Genomic DNA, 15266 nt, shown 5'->3' with positions numbered 1-15266 from the left:
AATGGCTGAAAACAACCAAACTGTTGTTGTTGTTGTTATCTCAGATATTTCCAATAATGTTTAAACTCAAAGAAATCTGAAAATTGAATTCTCAATTTGGATGCATGTTATTAACATCATATCCACTTCACTCAGGCCACCTACCATACAAATGCAGTAACATTAACACAACAATGTGCAACTCATTTAACAAATTATTTTTATGCTGACTGCTTTAACAGCAGTGGGTTACCTCACGACTGAATTCCCCTTGTAACCTTAGTCACAGTACAAGTGCTCAACTCACGTGCTGGTGATTTAAAGAGTGATTATACTCTGCTGGAGACCACAGCAGGGAGTCAGTCCTAATCAGAGGTGGACAGTAACGAAGTACAAATACTTCGTTACTGTACTTAAGTAGATCTATCAGGTATCTGTTCTTGAGTATTTATTTTTCTGACAACTTTTTACTTTTACTCACTACATTTTTACACAAGTATCTGTACTTTCTGCTAACTACATTTTCAAAACAAGCTCGTTACTTTAGGTTTAATGACTCTGAGAAAGGAGCCGGCTTTTGATTGCGAGCGGTTTTCTTTTGGAAGTCGCAAGAACAGGGTGGGAGGGAGGGAACAGACACCCCACACAGTAGAGAGAGAGGCTCCTGCAACGCTCGTTCGGAGACCGTAAAAAGGCAGAGGAAGTTGCGCTTTATGTAGAGGCTGCACGACGGTGTTGTGCCAAAAAGTGATCGTCTGCCATGAAGTGATTTTCAATGTTTCTATGTACTTTTATGTGTAATGTCTTTGCTTATATTGGTGAATAGAGTGTAGTAAATAGGATTTATGAAGGGCTTAAATATAAAATGAAGAAATGACCTGTTTTTCAATTATGTTTATGACTCTGCATTATTGCACGTACATTATAATAAATCGAGTTCTCTTTGGTCACTTAAAATATCTTTATAGAGTGTAATGTTATATTTGTTCTGATTTCTGCTGCTCTCTTGGCCAGATTTCTCTTTAAAATCTGACGATCACAGTTTTTACCCTGATAAATAAAGAATATATAAAAGTCGCTGCCAAAAACTGATTGCAGCGTCTACCTTGTGACAGAAATGTTGTTTCTTACTCAAAATTACTTGATGTCATTGACGAGAGAAATGTTTGACATATTTTTCACAGATTATAGGTCAGCAAGTCATTTACACAGTTTAAATCATTTTCTGGCAGTCACTTTTTGGCAGACGATCACTTTTTGGCACAACACCGGAACGGTGAGGAAAATAAATGACTGAAAACGTAAAGGACAAAAAAAGTGTGCGCAGTTTGTCACAGTGTTTGCTAGCTACAAGAACAGCTGCTGTATTTTAAGGGAGAGCAAAGAATGAGCGATAACTTCACTCAGATGGAGAAAGATGTAAGAAAGAGGTAGAAACGTCCTCCAAAGAGCTACTTTTACTTTCTTACTTTGAGTAGGTTTCAGAGCCTGTACTTTATTACTTTTACTTGAGTACAGAAGTTGCACCAGTACTTCAACTTTTACCAGAGTAGTTTTTAACACAAGTACTTGTACTTCTACTTAAATACAGAATGTCAGTACTTTGGCCACCTCTGGTCCTAATATAGTTCTTTAAAGTCCACCTGAGGGGCGAACGTGTACTTGGTGTGTTGTAACATCTCCATGGGTGCGCCCACAGGTTCACATGACGACGACATTTACATCATTCAGACTCAAGTGGATTCTAGTAGACTTGCAGAGTGCGATAAGCTTGTGATCTCTTGCTTTTGAAACTGTGGTTTCAAAGATGGGACCATTCGCAATCAGTTGCCATCTTCAGAATGACCTTCAAGCATCAAGGAAACAATAAAATGGCAATAAGACAGAGTTGGTCTACCATTAGTTTGAGATTGAATGGTTGGAATACCTGTTTGTGATAATACAGCAATTAACTGCAATAAATCAGCAAATATTGCACAGGTGCTTCATATAGGCGCTCAGTTGCTATTATATAGGAATGTAATCAGAATACAACCAATTAGCAATCAGTTGAATCGAGTTTCCTGTTGCAGAAAGATACACTGCAGACAAGCTGCACTCAGCGGCATAGACTGACTTAGACTGAACGCAACGTGTTGGCAATCTGTCTGCATTTATAAACTAGCCTGCAGTTACTGTATCTGCAGACCTGCTCGAGTCTGAGAGTGATCGCAGTCAGTTCGAGTTAAACCCCAACTGTTTGGAGACCTAAGTAATCACAATCTAAAGTGGTCCTATTTTTACTTTGATTGAGACATTTGGCATCATGTTAGTTAACGTGTGACTAAAGATATTGATAGTTTAACATTGCCTCAATCACATGAGATTGAGAGCGATGATGATCCTGCATAGTTTAAGGGATTATGTACTTCACTTGGCCACAACAGTAGCTGATCCACAACTATACATATGCACAACTTTGACCCACAAAAGAAAATGCTCCTCAAATCCTGCTACACAGGCTGCACCCCTTTTCCTTCAGCTCAGGTGAAAGATGGTAGGAGGAGCCATCACAAACATATGGACCCACAGAGCGATCAAAGATTATTGTGATTAATTGCTCACGAAAGAGAAGAGAAAATAATTATAGCAGCATTGACCTGAGGGCTTTAAGCAGATCCACTGCTGCCTCAGTGTGTTTGTTCATGTGCTCGACGTCTGCTTTAACTGAGTGTGGTATTTGATGTATCTGCTAACCAATACATCACTGCGTCCACGCAAATGAAAACCTCAAAAACCTGACTGACTGACAGATCTGATCAAACCACAGCTTTGGTTATTGTTGTAGCTGAGAGACCTCCTAGTGGCAAAAACAGCAAACAGTGTAGTTAATGGGTGTTTGCCATTCATTTAAGTGACTCAGGCTTAATGAAAAAGCCTCATAAAGACTTTATAAAACAAGTGGTTAGAGGTCTCAGAGGACAAGAGTTTGTTACGAGTTTAAAATAACTTGATTTTTTAGAACAGTAACAAAAGTGCTACAAAGAGATGCTGAAGGACCACAAAAACTGAAAACCAACTAAAAAAACATTTAAAAAGTGACTAGGGGAAGAAAAGAAATGTGAAATTGCTTTAAAACAACCACAAAAGCATGCAGAGGAGACTCAAAATTACAAATTAAACACAAAGTCCCTCAGAGAGGCAACAGAAAGAAATCTCACAAAAACATGCAAAAACAACCACAGACAGACTCAAAATTGCCATAGGAACAACAGACATGTTCAATATGACAGGTTACTATAATAAAAACAATAAATCTAATCAATCATTTTTTGTTTTTTCTAGGTGAGCTTAAAATGAAAAGCATCCTTGAATGCACCACCAAGAAGAGTTTGTCACTGAGCAGGAACAAGGATGTGGTTCCCACAGGTGTTTTCAGGTGATACTAACAGGAACTGAAACCCATCAGCTTCAGAGAAGGAACTCAAAGCATGAAGTATAAAACCTGTTCGTATCCAAATAAGCAAATAAACCAAGCGATCAGGTACTTTCTGGTGCCAAAGAGAATGAAAGGTATTCAGGAAATACACCGAGGTGGTGTTTAGTGTCTGGGGGAATTTGAAGCATTTCCAAGCAAAACACAAAGATCTCTGTGGCTGTTCAAACCAGTATCACAGACTGTAGCATTCCCAGTAAACAGAATGAACTGTAAGATTTTCACAGGCCTTTCCAAGCAAACACTAATAACTCAGGGGAAGCACTGAGATACAGTACCAGTCAAAAGCTTGGACACACTCACCCATTCATATGAATCAGTGTCCAAACTTTTGACTGGTACTGCATTTCCAGAAAATACACAAGCCGATATGTAGCTGTAGAGTGCTTAATCCCAGCAACTGCACAGACCCAGGGTGCGGCTCACAAGGAATTCTGTAACAAGATTAAATTCAGATAGTTCAGGGAAAGGCGAGGTGAGCATTCTGTTCTCAGAAAAGCTGTGAACTAGTTAACCTCCTAAAGGGTCGACGCAGATCTCCCAGGGGTGTTTTATTTCCTCAAGCAGCTACAACAGAGCAGTTTGTGGCTCTGACTGACTTCCCAAAGACATGGATCTGATAGTCCAGGGGTGGGGCCACTGGGGGCTATCCATACTTAAATAAGCACATACATCACGGTGCACAGTATGAGAGTTAGATGGTTTAGGCAATGTTCCCACTTGCACCTGGTTTCTGAGTCTTTCCTTTGGTCCATTTTAAGGAGTCCTACAAAAAGAGGAGGAAACTTCAGTGCAGATCCTCAGAGCTGAGGTCGCTTTACCTTCTGTAGCTTTGACTTATTCTTTTTATTTGTAAGTTTTAATTTCATTGTTGAAATCTTGAAGTGAACTGAAAATTTCTTGTGGTGTCTTTGAGCATTTTTAGTAACCAGTGTCTGTTCGCAATGGTCATTGAGTGAAGGATTCTGGGTAACAGGCCTTTTTGTGTGCAGTCCTTCAGAAGATCAAGAGCAAGCAGCGACAGTTCTGCTGTATGTGTAGGTCAAAAGCTGAGCGATGGAAGTCCAGCACAGATGAGGAGCATGAACACGTAGACGGCGGTCTGCAGAGCTGCGCTCAGGATCAAAACACAATCACACCGCTTTCTTCAATGATCTGCTCTGCAGCAGTTCTATGAAGTGATAGTAGCAGCTGGATACGGAGCACCTGAAGGCATTTGAATGTTCTCCAGGTGCTCCGGCTTCCTCTCACAGTCCAAAGACAGCCATGTTAGCTTAGAGGGTGGTTCTAAATTGGCTGTAGGTATGAATGTGAGTGTGGATGGTTGTCTGTGTATTAGCCCTCTTAGAGACTGGAGACCTGTCCAGGTGTGACAGATAGGATAGGCTCCACCCCCACCCCTGAATGGGATAAGTGGAAGAAAATGGAAGGATGGACCGTTAATTGTGGCTTGAGTGATCAGTAAGACTAGAAAAGCAGTATATGAATGATATTTTCATGCAAACATACAGTAATCCATTCATTGTCCAATAATTCATCTTTGTGGATTTCAAACTGGCTGATGTGCTACCTTTTTATTTTTTCAGTCTAACAAGTTTTTACTTTGAAGCACGGCCTCTTTTCTTTTGTGAACAAGTTATTAATTTGAAGTACATTACTCTCTTGCTAACTTCATATAAAATCAAATAATCTTTTCCTTTGGTGTTTTATGAGAAGCCGTGGTCCATGTCCTAGAAACTATAAAACTGACAAAAACAGTTCAAATTGAAGGCAGGACGAGGGTTTTTGACACAGCCCCCTAATTCCCCTCCATCAGGGCGTGGGCGCGGTTACATAATTAACAGCCATGGATCACAGACGTCCTGCAGCATCCACGGCGTCCTGTTAGGGATAATCAGGACAGAATGTAGGTCAGTCTGATCCAGAGCTTCAGTGTGTTCATCATCACGCTCACCTGTAGCTCATTTTCATCACAGCGCTCGTTGCCTGGCAACCTGCTCGGCTTTAAAACTGCTGTCTGGACTTTGATTTCATTCATTTTATCACTTCAGAGGACGTCGCCTTAACTTCCTCCTGGAGACAAACCGTAAACCTGCAGAATGATATGTGACAATTTTTTGGTGGAAACTTCAACATCAACAGATTTACAGTGTGTAACACACACACACACACACACACACACACACACTTTTCCTGCCTGAGAAACAATCAGCAGACGCGTCCGCTTCATTCATCATTTGCAAGTGGCAACTCAGACTCTGTTACCATGACAACACTGCCTCCTATGGCTTGCAGTTATATTCACTCAGCTCTCCTCCCAAAAATGCATCTCTGTGACGTTCCTCCATGTTTCTCAACAAGTCCCAGCTTTCAGCAGCAGCTGCTCTCGCTCACCTGTAAAAGGAAAACCTTCCAGCCTTCCTGTATTAGGTCATCACCAGCTTCACACAGGTGGGATCCAAAGAATACAGAAAACAATAGTGCAGGGTGATAAATGCACTCGAATCCTAGATCCCAAAGTGTGGGCTGTGAACCTCGGTGAAGCCATGAAGGTACTGCAGGTGGGCCACAAGAAGTCTTTTACAAAAAAACAAAAAAGTTATTCCTCATTTTTGACCTATTTTTTGTCCCAAACTGGAGCAGGAAGGAACTCCAGTGGACCTGTGGCCATGAGGGGCTGGAAGTTGTTCATGAAGAAGCAGCCTTACTTTACTTCATCTTTGGCTTGTGTGATTGGTGGACCACAGAAGATGGTTGAAACCGTCTTTGGCTGAAGTGCTAGAGAGTTATTGTGCATTCAGAGCAAACACACACGGTGCAGCACAACAACACATAAAGTCAATGTCGACTTGCAAACTGACAAGTTTGTGGACAGTCTTCGCTTGATGCCGTGTCACGACAGCCTATCAGCTGAGACTTTCCTGCAGACAGACACCACCAACAATCATAAATGTCTTCTTTAATCTGGAGAACGTGCTGACTGAGTTTGGTGTTACTCACGCAGGAAAACTACTGTCACCATCTGATGTTCTCACAAACAGTGTTAATGATTTCTTAAAAGGATAAAACTGAGCTGAGAGTCAAGCTTTAAACCACTGGATTATTGTTAAATTTGATGGTTAAATATGAAAATTACCATCCATCCACCACATGGGCCTACTGTAATCTGAACGAACCTTCTGAACTCTGCTGCTGCTGGACATTAAAAATTAATAACCCACAGTGATGCACAGGCAGCACAGCTGAATTAGAGGGAACTGTTCACAGACACAGTGAAATAAATCAAGGCAAAATATTCATATCATCATCTGATCATTTTATACTCTCCTTTCAAGGCTTTTCCACCAGCTTTAATATACTCCAACTTTGTCATGTTTTCAAGGCTGTAATTTCTTTATTTGTTTACTATTTTATCCTTGAATTGAGCCTGTATCAGGAGTAGGATATGAAGTATTTCAGTGTAAATAAAGTTCTTCCTCAGTCTGTGGTGAGACTCTTCTTCCTTTCATCATTTTTGTTCCCTAATCTTCACCTTAAAGCCTCCTCCCTGGCAACATACATGCCCTAATAAATCTGCACCAATCCAGCAAATCTCCAAAATTTTAAACCCAAGAGTTTCGTAACAAATGATGATTTCCAGTTCACAATTACTCTCCCATCATCATCTTTTAAAGTGGCACCACCGGCTGAATCACAGCTGGTCCCAGTTTTTCATTCACAGATATCTGTAAATGAGAAGCGGCAGGTTAGCTGATGGATCTCTACACTCCTGCAGGAGCGTCTGTGATGAGGGCAGTTTGCTCCTTGATGTCTAAGCAGATGAGGTGTGTTCTTAGATCTTAGTTCTTAGATCAGGTCCATAAATTAAAACCTTGATTTAAATTTGGATGCGCTCTCTTTCAAAGCATCTCCTTGTGCACTTCTGGACCATTTTCTATATTAGCGTATTTTTACATCTCCTGTCCTGTTGTGTTTCTTTGTCCTTGTTCCAATGTGATCTCCTGAATCTCCACGGGATCCAAAATGTGATCCTTTGATTGGTTTTTCATTTTTTAAAAGTGGACAAAATCACAAGGATCTGGTGATTTGGTTCGTGTGGTGTGTGAATATTGTTTTGGTGCAGCCAAAAAACTAGCACCACAGTTCAGATGTTTTCCTCAAATGCAGAACTCTGCAGTTAATGCTCACCCTCTCGAATGCCAGCACAGCAGCAAAATTTTGTAACCTGGTGCATGTGGCCATGTGAATCACTCACAGCGACTCTTGGAGACACAAGTATGTGATGAACAAGTCTGTTCCTAGATGGCACAGACAGACATGCTGCAACAGCTGGAAAAGATGGAGAAATACACTGTAATTGTTTTGTTTCCTGTTATGGCACCTATTTCCTGTTGCAGCACCCATCACTCGGAAGAAAACTGCAGAGAACGCAAGTGTAAATGATTACAAGGCCTCACTTATAGTCACCAACCAACATGGCAACCATAAATGAGGCTTAAGTGTATTTCAAGTGTAAGACCCTGTAAAGAAACACAAAGATCATGGTTCTGATGTGCTGCATGAAATCTGCTTGGTCGTAACTGCAGACTCGGCTGGCCTCAGCAGCGATGATGCTGTTTGAAACAGAAACTGGCCTGTTAGCTGTGTGCTGAAGTTTAAGGTAAGGTGGGTAAGGTCGAATTTGAAATCGCAATCAGAGCAGGACTGAAAACAGCAGCTGCATTTGGGGACGTCCAGAGGTGCTCAAGCGGAAATTGAACTTTGTTATTACTAGTGGCAAGTTTCTGAAAGCTTTGATGGCACTTTGTGTGTGTGTGTGTGTGTGTGTGTGTGTGTGTGTGTGTGTGTGTGTGTGTGTGTGTGTGTGTGTGTGTGTGTGTGTGTGTGTGTGTGTGTGTGTGTGTGTGTGTAAACAGGGTGATCAGAATGTTTTGGCAAATGTTCATTTGTTACAGACGTGGCCGTCACACGGTCTGGGTAGTTTCTGGAGTGCCTCCTGTTTTTGGATTGTTTACACAGGATGGAGCAGATAGGCGCAAAGCTAGAAGCCCGCCTTGCTAAAAATGTGTCTCCTCATCCTTCTTGTGGTGCAGTCTCAAGATTCAGGGTGATTTTATTGTTGTGAGATTTCTCAAACTTCTCTGGGTTCTCCAACTGTGCACAGACGGAACTGGACTTGAAGGGCAAGGATTAAACTTACACTCAGCTTTTATTCTCAGGACCAGGGTGATGATTCTACACAGGGCTGGACTGGAGCCAGAAATACACACCCCACATAATCTGTGGACACACGGCACACATAGCATGAAGGGAACCAAGAACACAACATAGAACAGAGAAAGACAGACAATATATACACATGATGTAACAAGGGGAGAGGAAACAGGTAGGAGCACAGCTGGAACTAATCACTGAAGATGATACAAGGGAAATAGAACTGCAAAAACCACAAAAAAACTGAGAATCAACCAGAGACATTAACAGAACCAGAAAGTCCAAAACAGAAGACACAGGGTCAGAAACCCAGAACTGTGACAGAACTTTGTGTTTTTAGTGAACAAGTCTGGAGCCCGTAGTTTCTCGGCGTTATGCAAGTTTGATTTTGTCTTTGTAGGTTTGATTTCTAAAGGTTGTTGCTGCTGGTTACATGAGTTGTGGACATTTATGATTGCACTTTGTTCATCTGCAAACTTTCCAGACGACTCCCAGGATCAGGGTCAATAATTCAAACTGGCTGTCATGAAGACAAACATGCAAGTTCACACCAAAACCCATGTGGATGCACACACTGCAGCACAGATTTAGTGACTCAGCTCAGTGAACCACACACACAGACACACACACACACACACACACATGCTCAGCCACATGATAAAAACATGATTCTCTCCTCCTGCAGCAGTCACGCGCTCTTGCTTCCTGTCTGCTCTTCCATCACTTGCATGTTTTTTTTTTGTTTTTTTTTTTATTGAGGTCATGTGTTAATTAGACATGAATAACATCTAAATGTAACCTGTTACTTTCAACCACTGCAGAACTTTTGTTTCCAGGAGTCGTGCGAGTGAGCTGGTCTGTATTGTTCAGGTTCAGTGGCGTCTTCCTCGTGGACACGTTTCCACCACCTGCTTTCCTGCAGCACTCAGACCGGCAGGGTGAAACATGGTCTGTGAAATGTATCACACAGCTTCACAGTTTGTGTTGACAGCCACACAAAGCACCTTCACACCGCGGGTCAGGCATCTTTGTCAAGTTCAAAGATTCGGTTTAAAGTAAAGCATGATGGAGGAAGCATAGCCGATGACACGCATCAATTAAACTCAGGAATGTCTTAAAGACATAAAGGCCTGGATGACCTCTAATTTTCTGCTTCTAAATTCATAAAAAAAATAAGGTTCTTGTACTCAGCCCCACAAATCTTAGAAACATGGTGTCAAACCAGATACTTACTCTGGATGGCATTACTTTGGCCTTCAGTAACACTGTGAGGAATCTTAGAGTCATTTTTGACCAGGATATGTCCTTCAATGCACATATTAAACAAATATGTAGGACCGCTTTTTTGCATTTGAGCAATATTTCTAAAATTAGAAACATCCTTTCTCAGAGTGATGCTGAAAAGCTAATTCATGCATTTATTACTTCTAGGCTGGACTATTGTAATTCATTATTATCAGGCTGTCCTAAAAGCTCCCTGAAAAGCCTTCAGCTGATCCAAAATGCTGCAGCTAGAGTACTGACAGGGACTAGAAAGAGAGCAGATTTCTCCCATATTGGCTTCTCTTCATTGGCTCCCTGTTAAATCTAGAATAGAATTTAAAATCCTTCTCCTCACATACAAGGTCTTGAATAATCAGGCACCATCTTATCTCAAAGACCTCATAGTACCATATCACCCCAACAGAGCACTTCACTCTCTGACTGCTGGCTTACTTGTGGTTCCTAGGATACTTAAGAGTAGAATGGGAGATAGATAGATAGATAGATAGATAGATAGATAGATAGATAGATAGATAGATAGATAGATAGATAGATAGATAGATAGATAGATAGATAGATAGATAGATAGATAGATAGATAGATAGATAGATAGATAGATAGATAGATAGATAGATAGATAGATAGATAGATAGATAGATAGATAGATAGATCGATCGATCGATCCCGCAAAGAAAATTATTCAGGTAGTTAGTGTTTGCAGAGAAACATGAAAAACTACAGGCAGCTGTGGCAAATCAAAGCAACCACAAGGAGGTTTTTGGTGCTGCACCTTCTTTGCAAACACTGTCATCCAGCAAGAGCCAGAAACCTGCAGGAACCACTGCCAACCAGTCAGGAAATCTGGAGCAATGTGCACATGACGTCAGGTGAAAAACCTCAATGGGCGTCTAAGGAAAAACCACTCCCTGACATCCATAAACATTTTCCTGCTGAGTTTATGGGCTCACGCACTCATTTTGGGTTATACTGTTTAGGAAATAAAATCTTGGTCATATGTTTCACAATGGAGGATTACAGGTGGCAAGCCGTTAACCACTGAGCGTGCAGTTTCACAGTCAGACTCATCACATCCAGTTTTTGGAACCAAGATGACGACGGTGGAAACATTTATCTCGAGGCTTCAAAAGGGGACTTCAGAAACCAGCAGATGACATCGTGGTAGCTGTGTCTGCCTTTTATCCTGTCACTAACTTTAACACTGGAGTCTGTGGGGACTGACTCACTTTTGGAACCTCAAGTGGACATTAGAGGAACTGCAGATTTTGGCACTTCTGCATTACCTTCATTTATTCAGACCCCAGAGGTTGCCTCTTAGACACTACCCAGAGCTTGTGACTGTAGGTGAGGATTAGAAGTTAGATATATTTGTTGATCAAAAGCTTTGCCTTCAGGCTTAGCTCTCTCTTTACTATCACAGCCAGTACAATGACTACTGACAGAAAATAGTTACTCTCTGCCTCTTTGCCTGGGGCACCACCTGCATGTGCCAAGATCCTAGTTTGAGAAACAGCATGTCTACAATGGCAAGGTCTTCAACTTTCACAGAGAAAGTCAATTTTTCCTGCAGCTGGGTAAAGAAAACATTGCAAATCTACCAAAAATAAGAAAAGATAGAACTATGTTCAGGAAAAATAGCTGAATATGACAGAAATATGATGTTGAAATGTTTTAAAGCCAACCAAACACATCTCAGGGCTCCTGCTCAGTGATACCTCAGTCACCACAATCCCTGTATTCTCTGAACATGTGAGATGTTTGGTGTCAGGTCTGATGCCCCGTGGGCAGCATTTGAAACTTTGCCCCATTTTGTTCGCTGAAATGAGGTTAAGTGACTTATTGTCTTGCTGGCTTGTATGGTGAGTGCAGAGATCACTGCACTGCAGTGGAAAATTGGCGTAAAGGTAGTCTGAGGGTGGCAGGGTTTATGGGACAGTCAAGCTTCTCAGGAAAAGCAGGCTGGATAGAAACTGGATATTTGTGTGTTTGGTGAGGGATTTTGGTGATGTGAAGCTGCACATCCAAGCTTCACTGAGAAAGAACAAATCACATTTAACATGACAACTTCTAAATAAGATTTCACTTTCCCCACCAGGTCTTCCTTATGGCTGGGAGGAAGCCTACACCTCAGAAGGAGTGAAATACTACGTCAAGTAAGAGGAGTTTTCACACATGTTCATGGGCAGGATAACCTCAAACAGGGCTTTTATTGTCAGGCACCTAATTAGAGGTTAACATATTCAATTTTGACATTATGTTGAAACCATATCTGGGGCCATAACACTGGATAATAATGATAGATCTGCCATAAGCCCCTTTCAGGTGGGATTACCAGAACAAAAAGGCATGGTAGATCAAAGATTCCCTGTGGTTCCTGATTATTTAACCATCCAAAACTGAATTTTTCAGTTAAATTACAGAATACAGGCTGTAACTGATTTAAGGACATCAAAGCAGAAAGTCAGTAAATTTAAAAGTCAGAAAAAATGCTGCAGATCCTGATATTTGACTACGATTTATCGTCACATCGTCTACATCTGATTCTGTATCTGTGGACAGCACTGATCTAGAGGACAATCACTTTCCCCATGACTGCCGTCAGCCTCCAGCAACCACTCATGTCACCAGCAGCATATCTCATTTTGTTGGTAGAAGACACCCTGTATATTTCATACTTTCTGCCTTAAAAAAGGAACATAAAATGGAAAAGAAGCAAAAGGTCATGAAACAGCTTTAGAAACATCTGTAGGAGGAGCCCATTTCAGGTGTTACTGTTCAGTGGTCAGTGACACTGAATGAGCCACTTTTCTGTTTTCGACAGTCACGTGACCCAGACGACCTCGTGGAGCCTCGCCGTGTCAAGCAGCAGCATCCCGGAGTCGCCTCCTCCACCTCAGGAGAGCTCAGAGGTGGAGGGAGAGGGGGAGGTGGAGGTGACAGAGCAGAGACAGAACCCGACAACAGAGACGGAAATGTAGGAGCAGATCCTCCAGCCTGCCTCCACGTCATTACTGCAGCCATGTGATGCTTTCATATGTGAAGTTTTCTGTGTTGATAAAACAAGAAACACACACTGGCTCAGCTGGTCTTAAACCCTTCACCAAAACCTCGTATAATATTTCTGACCATGATTTTAATCCAGCTTTAATCCATGTATGTAAATACAATGTTACTGCAGCTGTAATATAACCTTCAGAAATAATCTTATAAGAAGACAAAGTTATTTGTAAAACTACCAGCATTTTATAAATGAAGGTCTGATTTATTTATATCTGCAGTCGTGTGGAAATCAAGTGTAAAATATCCAGCTAAGCTAACAGAGCCAACAGTATTTTTCCATCCATAATCTCCATCATTAGCAGAAAGTCTGCAATTTAATAATAAAGAGTGTTTGGAGCTTTGGTCCCTTATCTCATTCTTTAAAAGGTGTTATTAAATAAGTGAATATTTAGTTTGTGTTGTTTGACCTCTTTTAATTAGCACACATTAATAACACCCTTCAGCCACGTTATGAGTGTTGATGTTGTGTACTCTGTCCACCAGAGGGCGCTCTTTTTGGTTTCTAAATTGCATCATCATGTTATCGCAAAAATAACTCATATAAATAAGTATACATAACAAACATTAGCCAGGCTTGTCTGAACACTCGGTTTATCACAGCTTTCTTGGATTGTATGATGTCACAGAGAGCAGATAGTCTTAATGCAGACATCTCAAAAGTCTGACTGAGAGAAGAGAAGCCCCACCCACCTGCTGTTCAAAGCTTTTGTTTGTCAGGGGCAGCCAATCAGAAGAAAGTTAGCTTAAAGGGGGAGGAACTAAAGCATTTCATTCCAGGCAATATTATTAGTCCTGAGTTGCGTCTGCGGGTGTTTCGCTGCACACAGACTAAAGTAAGTTGTGTTATTTTGTTGTGTAGAACATTTCATGCACCTCGGCAGGATCTTGTTAACGATTATGGAAAAACTGAAAACGTTTTTATCAAGTTCTGTCATTCTGAGAACCACTTCTGTCCCAAGACATCTTCATGCAATAAAAACCAAAGATTTTGAAGGGTTTTGAGGATCCTGGGAATTTCATTTCTCTGTATTCGAGTTTGAGCACAGTTTTTGAATCACTTCAGCCTGTCTAGACTCTCGTTCATTATATTTTAAATTGCTGCAGCCCTTTTCTGTCTCCTTTCTTTGTCTCTGTTCAGTTTCTGGCCTTTTCTCTGGAGAGCCTCACTGAGCTCTCAATATGTTTTTATTCCCAGCAACAGGAAGGTTTTCTCAGTGGATGAAGCTATTCTGAGAAGGTCTACATTCCTGCCTCTGAATTGTTCTTCAGGGCCACAGTGGAGCTGAAGTTTGCTGCCACAAGCTTGTCCAAACTAACAAGACGTGTTTTTTTCTTGCTGCAGCAACTCATTGGAAGATGGACTGAAAGGAAAGAGGAGAAGATCAAAACATTAGCTTTCCCATCTGACTGAGAAGATAAGGAAAGACCACAGAGAACGCTCTCTGTAGTTCTGCATGGTTTATTTTCAAGCTAAACAGCAGCAGCAGACTCCATGCACTAAACCAATAGTTTTTACACAGAGCTATCATACCAAAATATTATTATTTCATCTTGTAAAGCCAAACTAACCAACCCAGTCTCAGTTCACACTATGTCAGGCTTCACATTGAAATGCACAACATTCAGCATCAGTTTCAGCATGTAGAGATGAAACAGTGCTTAAATGACGAGTTTCCTAACTCCAAGTAGTTTTGGAGCTTAAATACAACCAATCAGACATGGAAAACAAAACATGGATTTAAACACAATGAACCTCCAGTCTGCTGAGTGAACGTTTCCTGCATTCTTATGCAGATTTAATTTGTCTTTGAAAGAAGAAACATTCCAGTGTGTCTATTAGCAGCCGAAGAGTTACAGCGTCAGCCTCCCAAAAACCCAAAGCACATCTCAGAGACGGCAGCATGTTGTCAGAACCTTTACAACCGGTGTCGTATCTTGCAACACGTTTTCTCGGATCTCTGTGACGGAGGTGGAGAGTGAAAAGCTGCACTGGTTGCAGGAACCACAAAACACAACAGACACACATTTCCCTTAGTTATTAGTGTAAAAATGAAGCATAGCCAGCTGATGGCACAGACTTAATTACTGAAGTCCTGTGATGAAGCCTCAAGCTGAGCATGATGAGCAGGGGTGGATCTGACTGTGAAACTAATGAGGCTAACAACTTCTGACTGACAACTTAGCCAGTGAGGTCACAGAATGAGGGAGGCGAAGGCTGTTTTGCTGTGGCTTCTATTCAACATAAAGGTTTTTCCCA

At 41.3% G+C, this 15266-nt stretch overlaps 1 protein-coding gene across 1 annotated transcript; it reads left to right on the top strand.

The window, feature by feature from the left end:
- Positions 1 to 3332: 3332 nt before the first annotated feature.
- On the top strand, positions 3333 to 13844 carry LOC115797829 (transcriptional coactivator YAP1-A-like). Its single transcript, XM_030754351.1, has 3 exons — positions 3333 to 3397; positions 12045 to 12102; positions 12771 to 13844. Exons 1-3 carry the CDS (start codon positions 3373 to 3375, stop codon positions 12925 to 12927), a joined length of 240 nt encoding a protein of 79 aa, XP_030610211.1. The 5' UTR covers positions 3333 to 3372; the 3' UTR covers positions 12928 to 13844.
- The last annotated feature ends 1422 nt before the right edge of the window (positions 13845 to 15266 follow it).

The sequence above is a fragment of the Archocentrus centrarchus genome, chromosome 19 (genome assembly GCF_007364275.1).
Source record: "Archocentrus centrarchus isolate MPI-CPG fArcCen1 chromosome 19, fArcCen1, whole genome shotgun sequence".
Taxonomy (NCBI): Eukaryota; Metazoa; Chordata; class Actinopteri; order Cichliformes; family Cichlidae; genus Archocentrus; species Archocentrus centrarchus.
The sequence above is the reverse complement of the archived record's forward strand: the minus strand, read 5'-3'. Positions and strand labels throughout refer to the sequence as shown.